Genomic DNA, 18,744 nt, shown 5'->3' on the forward strand with positions numbered 1-18,744 from the left:
ATATCTCTTTACTTCAGCAACTTCATATTTAATTGAAAAAAAACCCTCAAAATGACCAAAACCCTTAATAAGATATTTAAGCATTGAATGCTTATTTTTGGACAACGCCCGGTATTCAATTTATCTGCATCGCTTGGTGTGTCATAGGACCGACGACATCCCAAAATAAGCATTCAATGCTTGTATCTATATTTTCATACTGGTGTCTATTTGTAGGAAATAGTGTGTATCGCCGCTATAAAGCCAATTTTCACGCTCTTAGTCAGGGATATATGGAACATACATGGAACAGCCATATTAACATGTTATTTAGTTAGCTTCCACAACAAAAAATATAGTGCCAGAAAATTTGTGGAGACAATCTTTTTCATTTAGGAGTAGATATTAAAGAATTGAATGCTTTTTGGGGGGATGCCGTTGGTCCTATGACATGGAGTATCTCATGGAGACTGTGGTCAACATCTACCTTTATTTTCTGGATAAGAATATTTAGCTATTATCCCTTATTTAGTAATGAAAAATTCTAAATATTGAAGATTACACAAAAGAATATTTCTCCTTTATCTTTATACAGAGCCTTTTCCTCTCAGAGAGATTAATATTACCTGGTAAAAGTAAAAAATGGCCCTGACCCTCAAGCCAATAATTTCATTTGCATCTTCAATGAACAAGAAAATCATAAAGCAGTCTTGGTTTTCAAAGTTTTATGCACCATATTATGATTTGATTTCATAACATATTAACATTGACATGCTAAGAATATAAATACATGTACTGGATTGTTTAGATACAATGGAAGGAAAATAAATTAGCTTTATCACAGGAGAAGCATGCTGCATAATCTAATCACCTGAAATCAACTATTTCCCTGATTCAAATAAATACATTCTCAGATAAATTAACAATCAAGAAGAGAAAATTTATCAATACGGTCCTACAATCAAATAACATATAAAACGCTGTACAGTATAACAATTTTAAGTTGGAAGACTTAATTTAAAAAAAAAAATAAAGGAAAATGTAGTTTCTTCACTAACAGAGCACAATATGTAAGTGCATGATTTTTGTGTCACCTTTGCACAAGTTGTATTTTTACACAAAATCTGCAGTAACATAATCAACCTCTAAATGTTCAAAGCATTTGAGCTGTCTCCCAACAGGGTAAGAAACAAATTTCCACTGACTTTTTATCAAGAAATGATATACTGTATACAGGGAGATATTCAACTCAGTTTTCTTTTTGCCCCTTTTTCCGTCATTATCAGCAGGCAAATTAAGACTGGACTAATTTCAATGCCTCAAATAATCTCTCTTTAAACACAACTATGTCTGGGTGAATAGGGCAAAACCATTGGAAAGTGTAAAGGATAAAAATTACACAGGGCAAAAATAACCCTGTATACAGTAATGTTGGAAGAGGCAGCCCTAAATGCCCAGAGAAATAAAATTACAGTACATGTAGGATTTCCTGCTACTGAAAAGTTTCATGACCATAATTTCTGAATATGTCCTACCAAAAATGAATACTAAATTGCATACATTTTGACTCTGTTTCATACATGCATGCACATTATAAATTGTTCCTGGTTACACACATATACATGTTCATGTATACAGATCACAAATTCAGCATTTACTAACATTAACCACATTTGCACTGGGCAAAAATACCCAAATTAATGCATGGTCCTAATGATAAAAAAACCAATACTTAGTTAAAGAAAAATAACTTCATCTGATAACACGTAATGAGGAGTACTGGCAAAATAGGAATATATCCCAAGAGTAGTCCCCCTTGATGCATAGCTGTGCTGTCAGAAGCTGCGGTCCAAGATCGGATGTCTAATCTGGTTGCCTGTCCGTTGTGCACATCAAAACTTCTCTCAGTTACATTTATTCCATTGAATACCTAAGGCGAAACAATTTAAATATAACTAGTATTATTTGTTGGATCTCTGAGAACAACTACGGTATACATTGTAATTAAATATGAAATAAGTTTGAGCATATCTATATTTATATTCTAATGTATGTTTAATGATTTTAATATTTTGTCAGATACTAATTGTTTAATTTACAGTATAATGTAAGTAAAGCAATAAGCTCAAAAGATGATGAGGTGAAAGAAAGCCTCAAATACATAACTAGAAGAAATTTGCAAATGCTTTCAACACATGTTCACAATTCATTCTTTTTTTTAACCTAAATCTATAAGTAATAATTTTATATATTAATTCTGTTACCTGTAGGGTGTATGTTCCAGGTAAAAGTATCCTCCAGTATTCCCCGTACTTGGAAGAACGGAAAGACACCAGTTCGCGGCCTTTTATTTTTAAAGTTGCCGATGGAACAACTTTTCCGTCTTGATCATAGATTATGCCTTTCACTCCTAAAAGATATGAATAAAAGAACAACTGATTTTTGATGGGCATTTAATCCCATACTCTGGTCACATTTAATATCTATTCACCTTGACCTTTGAGACTATCATGCATGCAGTCTCCATCTTGTATACACAGAGTTAAAATTAGGAACAAACTCTGAGTTTACACAAATGCAAAGAAAGATTGATATATAGAAACATTCTGCCCTTATAATTTTTATCTATGGATCATGAAAAGGCCAGCTATACACTCAAATATGATTACAGCAAACACTCTTGTTATAAATATGTTGGGCATATGGCAAGGTAAGTTTTATTCCTAATTTTATTATATTCTTTAACTGTTCATAAACCTTGAATGAAATATCAAATCAAAGATATTAAATATGTACACTGATAATTAATGGAAACTGTTTGTCCATGGCACTTTTTATAAGCATGTTATAATTTCAATTTGAAAAGAAGTTGTTGGTAAACATTACATACCAGAGTGAACCCTCATGAGGAAATCCACCAGTGCCTGTTTGTTGTCATTCCAGAACCCTGGGAGGGTCTGTGGGGCTGGGTATTTGCAGCAGCTGATCTCCAGGGTCACCTCCATGCACCCCGCCTGTATATAATTCCAATCCTGCATACCACCTGATAAAAAAAGAAGTTAGTAATTAAGATATATATATGTGCACTTACTTATATCACATACTATAGCTTTAAAAATCATGAATAAGAACTTTTCTTTGCTGGTGAGAAAATTTTGAGAGATTGTGAAAATCTGATCACAGAAAATATTCCTCTAATCAAACTATTTATTCAATGTTTGTCAAATATTATGTTAATTATCATGTTAATTATCTTCCATGTCTCCTTTGAAAAAAAAAAGTGAATTGTTGAAAGCAGTTCACCTCAGGTACATATTGATTCTCAAATTGATAAAACTGATAAAAATATTCTTAAACCATTTATTATCCTATATATAGTCTTTCATTTTTTATTATAAAAAATATGCTCCCTAATATTTAAGCAGTAAAGAAAATAGATCTATAATATGTTAACAATCCTAGTTCTAAATTTTGCTTTCACCCATATTCAATACCTTACCTGTGACAGGATACCAAAGAGCCCCATTTGTAATTCCATCTGGGAATACATCTCCGCAATGATTGCCGTAGAACATGTTGTTGTGTTTGTATGAGTAAGTTTTGGACAGGGATACAAACACATCATCATCTGGGCTAGTCACATACTTTGTGATACCATTGGCTGCAAAAGTTAAGCTCCAAAGTAAGCAATATGAATTGTACATAAAGTTACAAAAAGAATCAAAGGATCAGTCAAGGACTCCTCAGTGGGTCTTATTCCAGCAGGACTGACTGATGAGCCTCTTGCAAGGGGCATAATAAAATACCGGTACCTGTCTGTTGCATTATATTATGAGTTTATTGGTCTGATCAAGAAACAAAGGATAAATATTTTGAACTGTAGTTAAAGTTTTAAATAGAGAAAGATTGTACATTGTTCAGTGGTTTATTTTTTGTACCATTTGGATAATTGTCAAAAGGATAGTTAACCACCAATGTTCCACCATGTAGATTAGCCGAGAGTACAAACGGGATCTGTAGAGTCCAGTTCATCACAGCCGAAGTCTCCGGCTGAGTGGGTGCAGTGTTTACAGCAAAGTAGTCTGGGAAATTACGGTTCAAATCATACCCATTCTTGTTACCCCTGGAAAAAGATTGGAAGGATTGAAATATCAAGTTTGTTAATGTAAGCCAAAACAGCTACAGAAAAATGTTGTTGTGAAATACTAAGTTATTATCAAGCACGAATTGAGTGACATGGTATAGCGAGTTTCATACTCATTTATTTCAAGCATTCATTCCACACTTAAAAAAAGTTATGTCCCTTGATTGCTTCCTTTTGGGTTGGTATAAAATGTCATTCAAATCTACCGTAGCTTGTATTTTGATTGCCCCAGGATGGGGCTGCTCATACGCTTGAAGAGAATTCTACTTCAGAATCAGAAAATTCACTGCAAGATTCCCAAATGTTTGGTAACTTGAACGTTAATGATACATATGTATTTCAGCTAACCCACCCTCTTTCTCCTAAAGAATAGAAACAACCTTTCACAAACTTATACAAAGTGTGAGTAGAATAAGAATTACATATATAGTACCAGTATGTTGCTCCTTAAGGGAATAAATTTACTCCCTGTAGGCATACAGATTTTTTTCCTGCTTTGTTCTACAGTAAAACTCGTTTAGTACGAACATGGATATAGCGAAGTGTTTTTGAATCCCCGGTAAAATTCTTAACAAATCGTAGCAAAATTTTACGGTTATAACGAATTCGGATATAACGAATTTACGGATATAGCGAACTCATTTTGAGTCCCGTAGAAGTAAATAATAACGATATTTACCACTTTTATAACGAATTTCTTTACAGATAAAAAGTTTACACTACCATTTAACATAATAGTTTGAATGAATTTATTTTCATTAATATTTTTCAATTTATAATCCAATAATCAAAGGTATCAAAGTAATGTATTTCTATTTTAAGCCTCAATTAACAAAATTTATAGTCTGCTGAAAGAAAACATGCATATAGTGAATTCGCTATAGTTATTATTACGAATTCGTTATACGAATATAACGAATTACGGATACAACGAAGTAAATCCATTGGTCCCTAGGACTTCGCTATAACCGAGTTTTACTGTACAAGCAATTTTGAAAACAGCAGATACTCTCATCCTTAGTAAAATTAAATTTGGGTATTTTTATCTGGAGGCTATGTCTTTAATGATTTAGCAAAACATGAGGTTGAGATCAGATATTCAGTGATTTATTAACATTCAATGTTATCTGATCAGTGCAATCTGTTAGCTTAGTCATTTCTTTTACAGGGAACAAATATAATCATTTTATTACACTTAATGTTAATGTAACAGATAAATACAGGGCTCTTTATTGCCTAAAGCTGTAATTGTTATTCTAAATAACAGCAAAGAGAATTACTTTTGACTAAATTTTAAAAAAAAACCTGACAATTTCATAACTTACTTTTACACCTTTTTTCTTTCTACACAAAGGTTGATATCACTATAAACATATGTCACTGCCCCTTTTTATTTGTTAAATTATAGAATCTACCATGATTTTGATAATTTTCAAATGAGATTGAAAAAAGTGAAACATCTTAATTGGTGCAAATAGCTTTGATCGCTTTATAATTTAATATTTGATGCATCATCACTGATTTTGTAGGCCCTTTAACAGTGTATTTTGTTCTAGTTTGTAACTCTGCCCTTGCAATGCATCAAATAGGCACGCCCTAGTACAACAGAGAAATCATACGTATATAATGCAATTAAGCAGGTTGAACAAGGCTCGACATTATTTATCACAAAAATCTCACTCGTAAAGAAACCATCAGAAATCACAAATAACATCCATTGAAAATACAACTTACAAATAATGAATTTGCATGAATATTAATGGCATATATAGTCACTCTGTACACACTTATCGATATGAATGCACATGACACATATACAGAACATAACATTATGAAAGGTTACCGTAATTGAGTTCACACAATTAAGGTAAACAATATTCATTTATAATTGAGAAAGCCAACTGGACTTAAACATTTTTTTAAAAAGTTACATATGAGTGCACTGACTTTTCACAAATATATAGATTTCAACAAAATACGATGAATAACTGAAGAAGAAAAATTTACCTAATTGCGCTCATGTATTTTAAAGATGTTCAAATGTGGGGTGGAGCTAAAAGTCTACATGGATTGACTGTTAACAGTGTACCTCTACCATAAACAATGAAGCATATCTTCCATCTCATTTTTTTATCACGGATAAAAAAGAGAATATCCATATAAGCCTAGGGTACATATGAAATGAAAATTCCAAAATTTAATTTTTGTCAATTTACTTGTGGCCATATTTCAGATCAACCTTTCAATTATTCCTAAAAATACCAATCATATTAAGCAGATGTAAGTGAAGTTACAACATTCACTATTTTGCTAAGTTTCCCTCTGAGCTAGCACTATTGAAACTCACCGTCCTTTCACTCCAAAACAGTCACCTATATCTGAATTGTTAAAGCCATCTGGGTTCATGGAGGGCATTATATGAACTACAGTATTATTCAGGAAATACGTGATTGTATCATTGTTGCCGTAAGATGTCACATAGTGGTCAATCAGATGGAGGAGAACCTCTCGACTCACAACCTAAAAGTACATGTAGTACAATAATATACAAAATATCTCATATCATCTTTTTTTTTCATTCAATTATTGTCAGATTACTTTCCTGCCAAAAAATGTGCCATATGTAAAACCCAAAAGATGCATTAATTGCAAAGAGAATTAATTATTTTGTCAAATTATGTCAAAAATGGAAAGAGGAAACAGGTTGTTAAATAAGTTTATCCATTTTTGCTTAAGATCATGTTCCTCTTGGAAAAAGAACGATTGCAATACTTAAATAATGGTCACCTCATTCCCATGCATGTTGCCGATGTATTTGACATGAGGGCGTAATGGCTGGTGAGTATCTGGATTTCGTCCAATCGCAAGCACCCATAGGTCTTTATCTGAAAAATAGAGGAGCAAAATTTGAATCATAATGCATGGGCTGATTAAAAATAAGAATATATATACATGTACTATCAAATTCAGTGACTGAGTCACACCTTAAGAAATAATTCAAACAAAATTTACAATCCATTTGTGACCATTTGTGGCAAATATGTTTCAAGTCAGCTGCAGGTCAAGTTCCACCTGGCAACAAATTTTGACAGAGCATCTTCAAAACTTGGAATAGACACAAATGGACCAAGATGTTGAATTGCATGAACTATGATAAATATGCCTGTGCATACATTTTATATGAAACTCATACAGTTATTCCTATATTTAATTGGTCTGCCTCGATCTGCCTCAAATTTGTTGGGCACAAGTCACATCCTTATAACTACTGGATGTAAAAAAACGTAATACCAGATTTGCTCTGATGTGATTGGCCACAACTGTTCATTTAATATATGTATGAAAACTGCTCTGTCAGTTTTAATGTTTCGCACAATCCTTTTAAATGGAAATTTTTTGTTACTTAAACAGTGTAGTCCATTAGTGAGTTAGAATCTTTTCTAACTACATATAGATGTTTACTTCAATATATACCTTCTGCCTTTCAGATTTTTTTTTCTATGTATGAATATTTATGGTCTGTTGACACAACATGAATATTTGTTTTTAAGTTTTCAAAGTACATAACATAAGATAACAGCCTAGGAACAGTGAAGGAATGCATTCCTTGATTATTTGATTTAGACACAACCATATACACAAGCACTTGCCATAATAAATACCAGGACGGATGTCCTTGGTGGTACCATATAAAACCAGGTTCATAAACATTTCAGAAAGTTTATCTTCTTTAAAGTCCTTTACAGTTACAAACTATAAAGTTTTATTATTCATATAGTTTTTATGGACATTACAGTCTGTCTATCTCTCCTATTTTAGTATTTATTGATGACAATAGTTGCCACAAAAGTATCAACAAAAATCATTTAAAAAATAGAAAAGATGTTGAATTTAAAGAATTGGAGAATATATTTTTAATATATCTGGCTGGTTGCTTATACATGTATAGCTATATTAACAACCGTATGACCATATGAAGTACATGTGCCTTATATCTATATCACATCAGATTGATATTGCCCTCTTATGATAAATAACCACAAAATTATACTACATGTTATTGCACTAAGGCAGAAACAAGTCACTGTTGGTAATTAATAGGTTTAAAAAAGTGAGGACATTTTTCACACTGGCATAGATTATTGTGGCATCCCCCAACACCTCCCCCTCTCCCAAACCCACACACACACACACAGACTGTATGATCTTTTCCTATTCTTGATTCATAAGAAAAAGAGCATCAAATATTATTTGAATGGAAGGGGTGGGTAAGGGGAGAGAAAAAATACTTCGGGTCCTGAAGCCCCTGTAGGCCAAAGGAATTCTAAACTGAGCTAGGTGTTCCATATTTTAAACGTATTTAATATATCAATTGAACATGCATCATTTCTTATAAATAGTTTCAGTGAAATCAAAATTTGCTCGTAAAAGACATAACAATGTAGAAGTAGATGACAAGTAAGTGCTTACTTTCAACTGTTTTCCCAATACTGTACAATTTGGTCAAGTTTGGGTAGAGCTGAGACATGTTGCGAAGAAAATTCTCCAGACTTTCGTTGTCATGGTAATTGAAATCCAAACAAAGAACACAGCTCCAAATTAGTACACCTAGGAATACTGCCCTCATCTTGCCCTAAAAAATGGAAGGAAAAAAATACATTAGCGAACATAGAGCCATGATTAATTAATAAAGGGAAACATCATAGATATCTCAATGTCACCTGCTTTCAAGTGAAATGCCACAAGGATAGAGTAGTTGTACTACTCAACAAAAATATGCCTTCCCAACATTTGTTTTTCTGTAAAAACTTTCACTTTTTTTTAGAGAGAGTGTGTGTGTGTGTGTGTGTGAGAGAGGGAGGGAGGGGTGAAATTCTTTCATGGATATAAAATGCATCATTAACTTGCATGTTTTTTTAATATAATTATGGTTAGATTACAGTTTGATTCTAGGACAGTTTCTTTCCATCCTGTGTTTCCTGTCAGTGAATAAAATGATGATTTCTTAAAAGTCAAATACTATTTATGGAAAATGTTTTTAGGCAGAATATTTCCTTAGTCTTTATGTGTTAATTGTATGTATGTTTTGGTAAGTTATCATGTATTTATATAAAACAAATGACCATTTTTATTTTTTAATGTTGTGTCAATTAATGTTATGTGTTCATTGGTATGAAATAAACATATAATTCATTAAAAAAATTTCATAGAAATGATGAAAACATATCTTTTAGACCAACATAATAAATTGAGTACTAATACAATAGCACTAAATTATTTCAAAAGAAAAAAAATACAAACCCTAATTGAAATATTAATTCAATCTAAGAATTACCATATGCATATTAGGGTGAAAGATAACAACAAATCATATTATCGATAAAGCATTTTCAGAAATAAAAAAGTTTAAAAAGTTTAAAATTATTATATAAATTACTGTTTTTATAAATTAATAAAATGCATAGCAATTAAAATTAAATTTAAAAAAAACTCTTTGTAATTGCAAGTTATAAATTGAAAAAGGAAAAAAAAATTCAGTCACTGAATCTGTATGCCTTACCTTTAGCTTGGCTAATAAAGGAATGAAGACGTCAAACAGGGAACATCAGCCATTGACCCAGAAGATGTGGTATTTGCAGAAAAGTCATTTATGGAAGATCCACTTCACATACTTGGAAAATAAGACACCTAGTACAAATATACAGGTAGCATCAGTCTCTGGGCAACAGATTTATTAACATGATAAAGAATGAGCCATGTAAACAAAGCAGGGAGGACTATAATTAAATTTATATATACATGTAGGTAACTTTCTGTTCCATATAGGCTACCGAATCTCTCAAACAGTTCTACAAAGTTGTTATTATGACAGCAGAGATTGAGGGTGGGGACGGATTTGTTTGTACATTTTATAGGGGCAATGGCTTAATTATCTCACAATTATATCAATCACTTTTATATCTATCATTTCGTTCACCACATAAACCATATACTTCCTGTGAGAGACATTCACAAGATGTCTAATAGGACACGTACACTAATAACTCATTGCCAAATTTATGATGCTTGTGTAAATAATTGTTTATCTACTATTATATTCCATGTAAATATTCTATGGTAGAAAATTGCTATATACACTGTATTGTGTTATGAACTCATCCACCCCCCCCCCCCCTCCCCAATTTTTTTTTTTTCTTCAAATTTCACAGTTACCATACCAGAGCACTCTCGCATACATTCATGTAGAAAGAATCAATATACACATCAAGAGAATTAGGATTAGGGAAAAAAATAAATCATAAATTCATGATACTTGCATAAAAGATCTTGCAATATATAAAAGTACCTCTATCTTAAGTTTTTGAAGATACTTGGAAGAATATCTGGACAAAATTGTTTGCTTTGTGAAGATTCAAGTTCCTGTCAAAGCTTAAAAGACTTTCTGTTCATTGTGTTTAAAAGTACATAATGCTCTGTTGACACATATTCTAACAGATCTGCCTGCATAACTTCAAAAAAGTAAAAATCAATATGTATTAAAGAAATCAGTATAATCAACAGAAGAGTTACAATGGAGATTGACAGATGGATTGCAGATAATTTTATGTGGAAGTCTTTGACCACCTGAATGAATAGAAAAATGTATTAAAATATTCTTCAAAATGATCTGGATGTTTTTCCATCCTCTCAATGCATGTAGTAAAATATATACAGCATTAATATGTAAATCTTTTAGTTTGGGATGTATCTAAACCAAGAGGTCCAGGGACCACATTGCTCACCTTAGCATCCTTTTGACCAACAATAGAAATAATTTTGATCAAATCTGCTTTATGGTATCAAATACAAAATATCTGAAAAATTAAGTAAAGTTGATCTTGTTTAAAAATATTTTAAATTTTTTCTCCTCAAATTAATATTGACTCTCTTTTGTTCTTTCAGATTTTGAGAGAAAGATTTTTCTCTATTCATTCCTCTGTAAATTTGTACAAGTTTGACTCTACACTACTTAGGATGCTTCTGCACAAGTTTCAGCTTTTCTAGCAAAATGATTTTGAGAAGAAGATTTTTAAAAGATTTTCATCTAATCATTCCCATGTAAATATTAACCCCAAAATGTGGCCCCACCCTACCCCTGGGGATCATGATTTGAACAAACTTGAATCATAATACCTGAAGATGCTTCCACACCAAATGGGTTTTGAGATATTTTTTCTCTAAATGCCAACAAATTTTCAATGATTCTAAATCATTCCCCTTGAGAGAAGATATGGCTCTTCATTTAATCAAACTTATATATACTCTTTACACAAGGATGCTTTGTGCCAAGTTTGGTTGACAATTGCCTAGTGATTCAGAAGAAGCAAAAATGTAAAAAGTTTACAGATGGACAGTAAGACAGATGGTGTAGAGAGATGGTAGAGAGATGAAAGCTTAACAAAAAGTAATCAGGTAAGGTCACTTAAATTTTCAGCTCAGGTGAGCTAAATAAAGCATTTTCAATAAACTGAAAAACATGCAACCCTATAATACAAATGCTACGAACAACAAACTGATGATATATACAAGTTAAATCAAATTATAATTCTCAAAGAGACACTTAATTGTAAATAAAAAGTTTTGGTACACATACTGCAAAAGTGAGGGAGGTTCTTTTTGGAGAAGTAATATAAAAAAGGGCATACTGACAGTTTCAGTTATTCCTCTTTGACTAATTTCTTAAAATCTTGCCAATACATGAAAAAGCCAATAATTTTGAATGAATTGTCAAAGTTCCAAAATACCCATCCAAAATTATACCCTGTGGGGACTTTCCCTTTGTACTTAATCATTTGCATCCTTCAATTTGTCTTCAGGACATGGAAAAAGAAAAAAAATATAAAACCTTTAGATCTTTAATTATTCATGGCACAATAGGGGTGGGGATGGAAATGGGGAAGGGACAAAAGACACATATTCAACACATTATTAAACAGATTGCCCAATACACTATAATCAATTCTTCTGCACATGTTTATCAACTTCAGTTGAGAAGAATACATTAGTCCATCACTAAAACTAAAACCCCTGACCCATAAATTTCCTGAGTTCCTGAGTTTGTAACTATGCAATCCATTTGTAAGATTTTGAAATATTGCATCATTCCTTCCCCCCCCCCCCCCCCCCCCCCACAAAAGCTATAAAAATTCGGAGGTTCCAACTTCTTGAGTGGACAGTAGCTATATATAATGAGATGATTATGGTAATTTAAACCACACATACCACTGCCAATGCATGATGATCGTCCAATAATGATATACAACACTAGGTCACCTGTCAGTTGCACAGGTGAAAATAATATAAAAGTAATTTGAGGTATGCTGTCTTGTAGCTGTGAATGAAGTTTGCACTGAAAGTTGATTTATCTAATGTCTCTGGTATCAACCACTACAGAAGACTGGGATACAAAAAGATCTGATATATTGATGTTATATCTACTGAATCACTAGCATATAACATAACACATTAAAAGCAATCATCTATCATATGTACAATTGAAAGAAAGTCAACTAATTTACTACGCAGTAATAAAGACTTTTGAATGTTTGTGGGTTACAGCATTTATTAAATGATAAAAATTTTTATTGACCATATTTTTCTTGACAAATGCCCTTTTTTCACAAACAACAGTAGTTTAGACTTAATTCACCACATGTTAGTATATATATGAATGGTACACTATGCAAAGAATTGTTTTCCATCAATGTAAACAGAGTATCAGCTAGAACACGTGAATCTACCATATACCGGTGATATGTAAAAACCCGGATTGAAAGAAAAGCTACGCATAAACTAATGTGCAGAAAAAAAACAATGATAAATATTTACCAGAATAAAGTTCAGAATTTCATGCACAGGTGGCTCCAATAATATTATCGTGCTGAATTTGTCCAAGCAGAGATGGAGATGGAGAGTTAGCTAACTAGGTAGTTGCTCTTACTGAGCACTTGTTAACATTGCCAATGCTTGCTCTTCGGCGATGCTTGCCAAACTAGCTCAATATCCACCAAGACGTTACAGTTCTCACACCAAAACAGCTGTCCTGCACTCCATGGTGCCTGATCATCCTTCTTCTCTTAAACTGTAAAGTTTAATTTGATTTAAAGCACACAACTCAACACAGAGCTCATAATGCACAACAGCAGGATCGCCAATCAAAGTAATTATCCCAGCCATATGTTTGGAAAGTAGATCTCTTTGCTTATTTTTGTTTAATCATACTATTGTATAATTTGAGAGGGGGAAAAGGGAAAGGATTGTTAATTTGTGAATATTTGCCAAACCATTAAATATCAATTTAATTGCCATTGTTAATTAACTTATATAAAATCATTACCTATTACATGTAATAATGATATTACATATAATGGATGAAGCAAATTAAATCCACTGGTCCCTAGTACTTTGCTATATATTATCTAAATTCTACTGTAACAAGATCTACATGAAATATTGTAAATATTAAATTCAGCCCCAAAATATTTCAACATTAATGGATCACCTTCAAATGCAATACATCAGCATCTAATGTTACTATAATGAAACATAGCTAAACCTTTCTAATAAATTACATGCTATTTCCCAACAGATGTTCCCTTAGGCCTACATGTTTCTGCCAAGTTGGAATGAAATAAAGCAAAATTTGAGTTTATTCTGTCTTAAACTTTCAAAATCTTCTCCTTTTGAACTGTCTGGTACAGACCTGCCCTCAGATAATGAATATGTTTGCAGAATCTTTCATCCAGGATTAGGAAAACACTAACATCTGGACAGGTTCTCAGATTTCAGACTTCATTATAGTAGTGTGTTTATCGTCAATATCGAGTAGAAACAAATCCAGATATATGACAATTAAAACAGGATTTTTTTTTTACAGATTAAATTAAGAGAATAATTATTCACTAGAATATAAACTTTACCTGATTGGACAAATGACCAAGTCATAAGTGCAAAGGACTTTTCAGATTCGTCTACTTTATATACCGTATATGCCGATTAAGGGTAAGGACAAAACATGACATAAATACTTGTTATTTTCCAGTAATTGTCAAACTAATCTGACAAAATATTAACTCAGAACATAATTAAACTTGGAACTTTTTGATGGCTGAATAATCAGTTAGAGACATGACTTTAATCTGCGTTTGTTGGATTGTTGGATAAGGAAATTATAAGTACTCCATATACCACATGTAGACATATATTTACAATATATTTAATATGTCACTTAAAATATGTGCGCTAGTTCTACCTTAACTTGTATCCATAATATATCCATTCAATCCATACTACATACATTTATAACCACTAGATGACCTAGCTGACAAATAAACATGATACACTTAGTTATTCATTTGATTTATACACTAATTAAAGAAATCATAAATCAATATTTTTCAATATCAATGACAACATACCTTTTATCGGAGTGACAGCTATACAGTGGTCTCCATCGGAAAAATCAATAACTTGACTTTTTTGCAACAAAAACTTCGTAACACAAAAAAAGGAAGGAAAGCAGCTAAGAAAATGATATTTACCTCACAAGAAGACAGTTTGAATTATACTCTCTGCCTGGGGGCAGGGACTTCTAACCATAGCGGTCGTAAGTCTGTGTTCGCAGATAGAGAGAGGCTATGAGGATCAGTGTCGGGTTTTTAGTTGAATCAGATTTGCTACACCTAATGAGATACAAAAACATGCGTAAAGGTATGCCTGCAGGGAACATGCAAATCATTAGTACTTTTGACGTCTGATTATAGTTTCTGGACAGCAGTACACAATATTTATTACACTATAATTGACATTTAACTAGCATATTAATTAATTACAAACCAGTTTGCACTGGCCACAGTTAAAGGTTTCCACAGGTAGACACATCACCAGTGTACAAAAGTATCCATAAATGTATTTACAGTAGTTTAGCATAGCAATGTGAGTATTAGAAATTTAAAGGAGGGAATTTTCTATGAGGATGCAAATCAGGAATAACTGTACAATCATGAAATTAATTCATAGTTTTCCTCTTTGTTTCACCTTAGCTAATGCTACAAATCAAAGATCTACATTAGTCTTATAAAGCAAAAGATTCTCACCCAAACAAAATCCCATAACGCATTGTTTTTAGGAAGAAACAAAGAAAATTAGTTAATTATCTCATTACTTAAAGGTTTGGAAATCTTTTGCGTCAATTTGCAAAGACAATTTCAAAGAAAACTTGCACTATATTTTTTTAAAATTTTCTTACATGAGACACTTTTTTCCTTCAAGACACAATAATTTAATTCTGGTTGTAACACGCTCTCTGATTTATTAATATTATTTTATATCATATAAAGAATGTTGCCTACGTCATAGTAAGACTAACGTCAAAAACAATACGCCTGACGTTACGTTTGAATTTTGTACAATTTTTCATCATTTTAAAGGTCAAATGACCCTTTTTATCTACAGTGCAGAGTTAAAAAATTAAATTATAAGCAATGAATTCAATATTTATTAGTTTTATACGATATAAAATGGTTTGAAACAGTTTACGCTTTTTTATAAATCGCTTCGTGGTTTATAAAGCGTAAACTGCCCCAAACCATTTTATATCGTATAAAACAAATAAACATTGAATTCATTCCTTAATTATAAAAACTTTTTAATTACCATACATTACAAAAATCATTCAAATTGGAAGATCATGGGCAAGCAAATAATTTTAAAAGGTGGTCCAAGGAAAATATATTGTCTTCAATTCCTCTGAATTACATGTACATGTATTTCACCTGTGTTTGTCATTTTCTTGTGCCTGGAATCTTTAATTTAGATACTGCTGTTCTATCTTTGTGCTCATCAATTTTGCATCAAGCTTAGATCCAGTTTCAAAGAACAGTTTCAAAGAAACAGATTCAGATTTCTTTATCAGACTTCATACAAAAAATATTGGTTAGAACAAATCAACTACATTCTATTTTTTCTTTTTTGCCTTTTCTATTACATTGATCAAAGTTTTCCTCATTTTGCATTTAGCTTACTCCAGAAAAACTACCGGTATTAAAGATATATTTTTAGCAACTCCAAACAAAGATAAATAAGGGTGAAAACAATTAAAATGTGATATTTTCTGACCTTGCATGACTTAATTTACGTATCACCTATTCTTCACTTAACCATTATTTTGTGATAAAATTACCTCAGTTTTGTGTATGATCAACCTTTTTCTAATGCGCCCTTTTAATTCAAAAGTTGGAACAGCAGATTCAAAATAAATCTTTCAAAGAAAATATTTATTTCAACCAAACCTTTCTTATGAACACAATTTTGATTACTTAAAAATAATGCAATGCTTTTTAGTTAAGGTACATGGTATCCTCATAAGCAACAGCATGTACATATTGATATCAATAAAAAATGAATTAATTTGTTTGCATGCTCAAATATTTCAAGATAAGACCTCAGAAAATTGGACTACAGATGAATACAGAGTCCCAAAATAAGGCCTCTATGACCTACTTTTGATTTTCTTTTTTAACAATTCAAAGAAACTTTATCAATATTTAATTGTTAATTCATATTGAAGTTAGCCAGTATATATATACAAGAACTGCACTGGGTTATAGCTTAATTGCTTATATAAAGGGAGAAAACTCTATCAGTCTTGAAGATTCTACATCATCCCCACAAAACGGTTTCCAATTTTATTTTCTTATTTTATTTTTTTTTTGGGGGGGGGGGGGGGGGGGTTAGTTATGCATCTTATTACTGTAAATAAGAAATTCTTAAAAGTGTTAACTTCTGCTCACAATTTAAGTGTTCTTTTACCCACACAAAAAGTAGAGGAAAGCTAATATGTACAATGGTAGCAGGTATACAGCAACAGGTAAAATTTGCAGCTTCGAGAAAAAAAAATTAATGAATTCATTTATTCTGTCTTTTTTGAATTTGTGAAAAAATAAAATAACAGGTGGCCATTTTCTCAAAGTAATTGTCCATTAACCTGCAATACTTATGACAATGAGCCCTAACTCCCTTCTTACTGTCCGTCCGTTAGAAGAGTGATTAATACATGTATATTTTTACTCTGAATTTCTTCAAGAAAAGTTTTTTGGATTTAAAGAGAGGTATAGAAAGTAGAAATAAGGAAAGAGCTGATAATATGAAAAGCAATCGTGGGATTCACATAAACAAAAAATCTTCTATATATATATTAAAAGCACTTGATTTTTTGTGTGTGTTGTGTGCATGTCTTGTGACCGTTACCTAGAGTTGTCATTCATGCCTAATGTTTCCCGAGTTGAATATCTTAACCTATATAAATCTTGAACATAAAGTTTTGTTGTACTTTTAACGACCATATACTTCCCACCCATATGTCTAAATATAATATTCTAATTCATAAATAAATATAAACTATATACTTGAAAAGGTTATCAAATGCCAGAATTTCTTTTCCAGTACATAATAATGAAGGTTAAGGATTAGATTAAGCATTAAATATAAAAATTATCATGTTGACATTATCATTGTTACTAATAATACTAATTCTTTTTACACAGTTAATTGAGGAATATAATATACTCTTTTTTTCAAAATGGACAGTGAATAAATTGCATTGATAGAGTTCTGAGAATGGCATGCCACACATTAGAATCCGATTAGAGTATCAAATGCAAAAGTAGTGGTCAGATACAGCTAAAGATGCTCACACTTTCACTGTTTACAAGGAATTTCAGAATGATGAACTTCATATGTTATCAAACATACAGGATTATTTATTGAATTATACTTATTATTAAATGTTACTTTTTAATATTAAAAAAATAATAGTGTCAAAGTTTTTTTTCTGATATCAAAAAGATAGAAAAATTTTAGATAACATATTTCTTTCAGATTAATGTTCCCATGAAAGGTGACAAAATCTTTCAACACATTGATTTCATCCAACTGCATTACAAGGATTTTCAATGAATTAAGATATCTTTACAATTAAATTACCGCAATTCAAAAAGACAGATTAACTTTGACAAGTTACATAAAGGATTTATCAATCTTTATAATTCTACCCAGTCAATAATAATTAATGAACTAAAGTAAAGTTGCATGTACTTGATTTTCTATACATGTATTAACTTTACACTAATTGCAAGTCATATATATTCATGATAACATTGTACATATAAATGATAAATATTACATAATATTAAAAGGACAAGAACCGTTTCTGATTGAATCCTTTTTTTAAAGCTGAAAATGGGTATTAAAATAAGTGTTTAGTCGAATATGTTAAGTAGATGTTGATCCATGCAAATGACCTTATCAGGGTTCATTCAATATCTACATGAATTGCAAAACATGCTGACAAATATGAATTGCCAACTTTTCTTACATAGTTCCTGATGAAACATGGGCTATGCACCAAATACCCTTCTTTGTCTAAAATTCTCCTAGTCAAGACTTCCGATTTGGAAAAGTTAAGGGGGCGTTGTCCTGTTATTTTTAGAATTGCCACGTGCTTTGATAATTAAACTTATTACATTTATTTTGCATATTATGTCGTTTTATCGTTATAATGCACTCGGATTTGTGATTATTTA

The 18,744-nt window shown here is 31.6% G+C and overlaps 1 protein-coding gene across 7 annotated transcripts; it reads right to left on the reverse strand.

The window, feature by feature from the left end:
- Window positions 1-689: 689 nt before the first annotated feature.
- LOC105343166 (carboxypeptidase D) lies at window positions 690-18,656 on the reverse strand. Of its 7 annotated transcripts, none has more exons than XM_066079533.1 (13): window positions 18,537-18,656; window positions 14,704-14,844; window positions 12,992-13,244; window positions 10,470-10,632; window positions 9,684-9,794; window positions 8,594-8,756; window positions 6,911-7,008; window positions 6,471-6,643; window positions 3,918-4,102; window positions 3,479-3,640; window positions 2,870-3,022; window positions 2,244-2,389; window positions 690-1,909 (listed from the first exon to the last, which is right to left on the reverse strand). In XM_066079533.1, exons 6-13 carry the CDS (start codon window positions 8,748-8,750, stop codon window positions 1,712-1,714), a joined length of 1,272 nt encoding a protein of 423 aa, XP_065935605.1. In that variant the 5' UTR covers window positions 8,751-8,756; window positions 9,684-9,794; window positions 10,470-10,632; window positions 12,992-13,244; window positions 14,704-14,844; window positions 18,537-18,656; the 3' UTR covers window positions 690-1,711. The 7 variants fall into 7 exon arrangements, with proteins under 7 accessions (XP_065935605.1, XP_065935602.1, XP_065935603.1 ...); XM_066079530.1 differs by having other exon boundaries at window positions 9,684-9,811; XM_066079531.1 differs by lacking the exon at window positions 10,470-10,632.
- Between the last annotated feature and the right edge of the window lie 88 nt (window positions 18,657-18,744).

The sequence above is a fragment of the Magallana gigas genome, chromosome 3, assembly GCF_963853765.1.
Source record: "Magallana gigas chromosome 3, xbMagGiga1.1, whole genome shotgun sequence".
Taxonomy (NCBI): domain Eukaryota; kingdom Metazoa; phylum Mollusca; class Bivalvia; order Ostreida; family Ostreidae; genus Magallana; species Magallana gigas.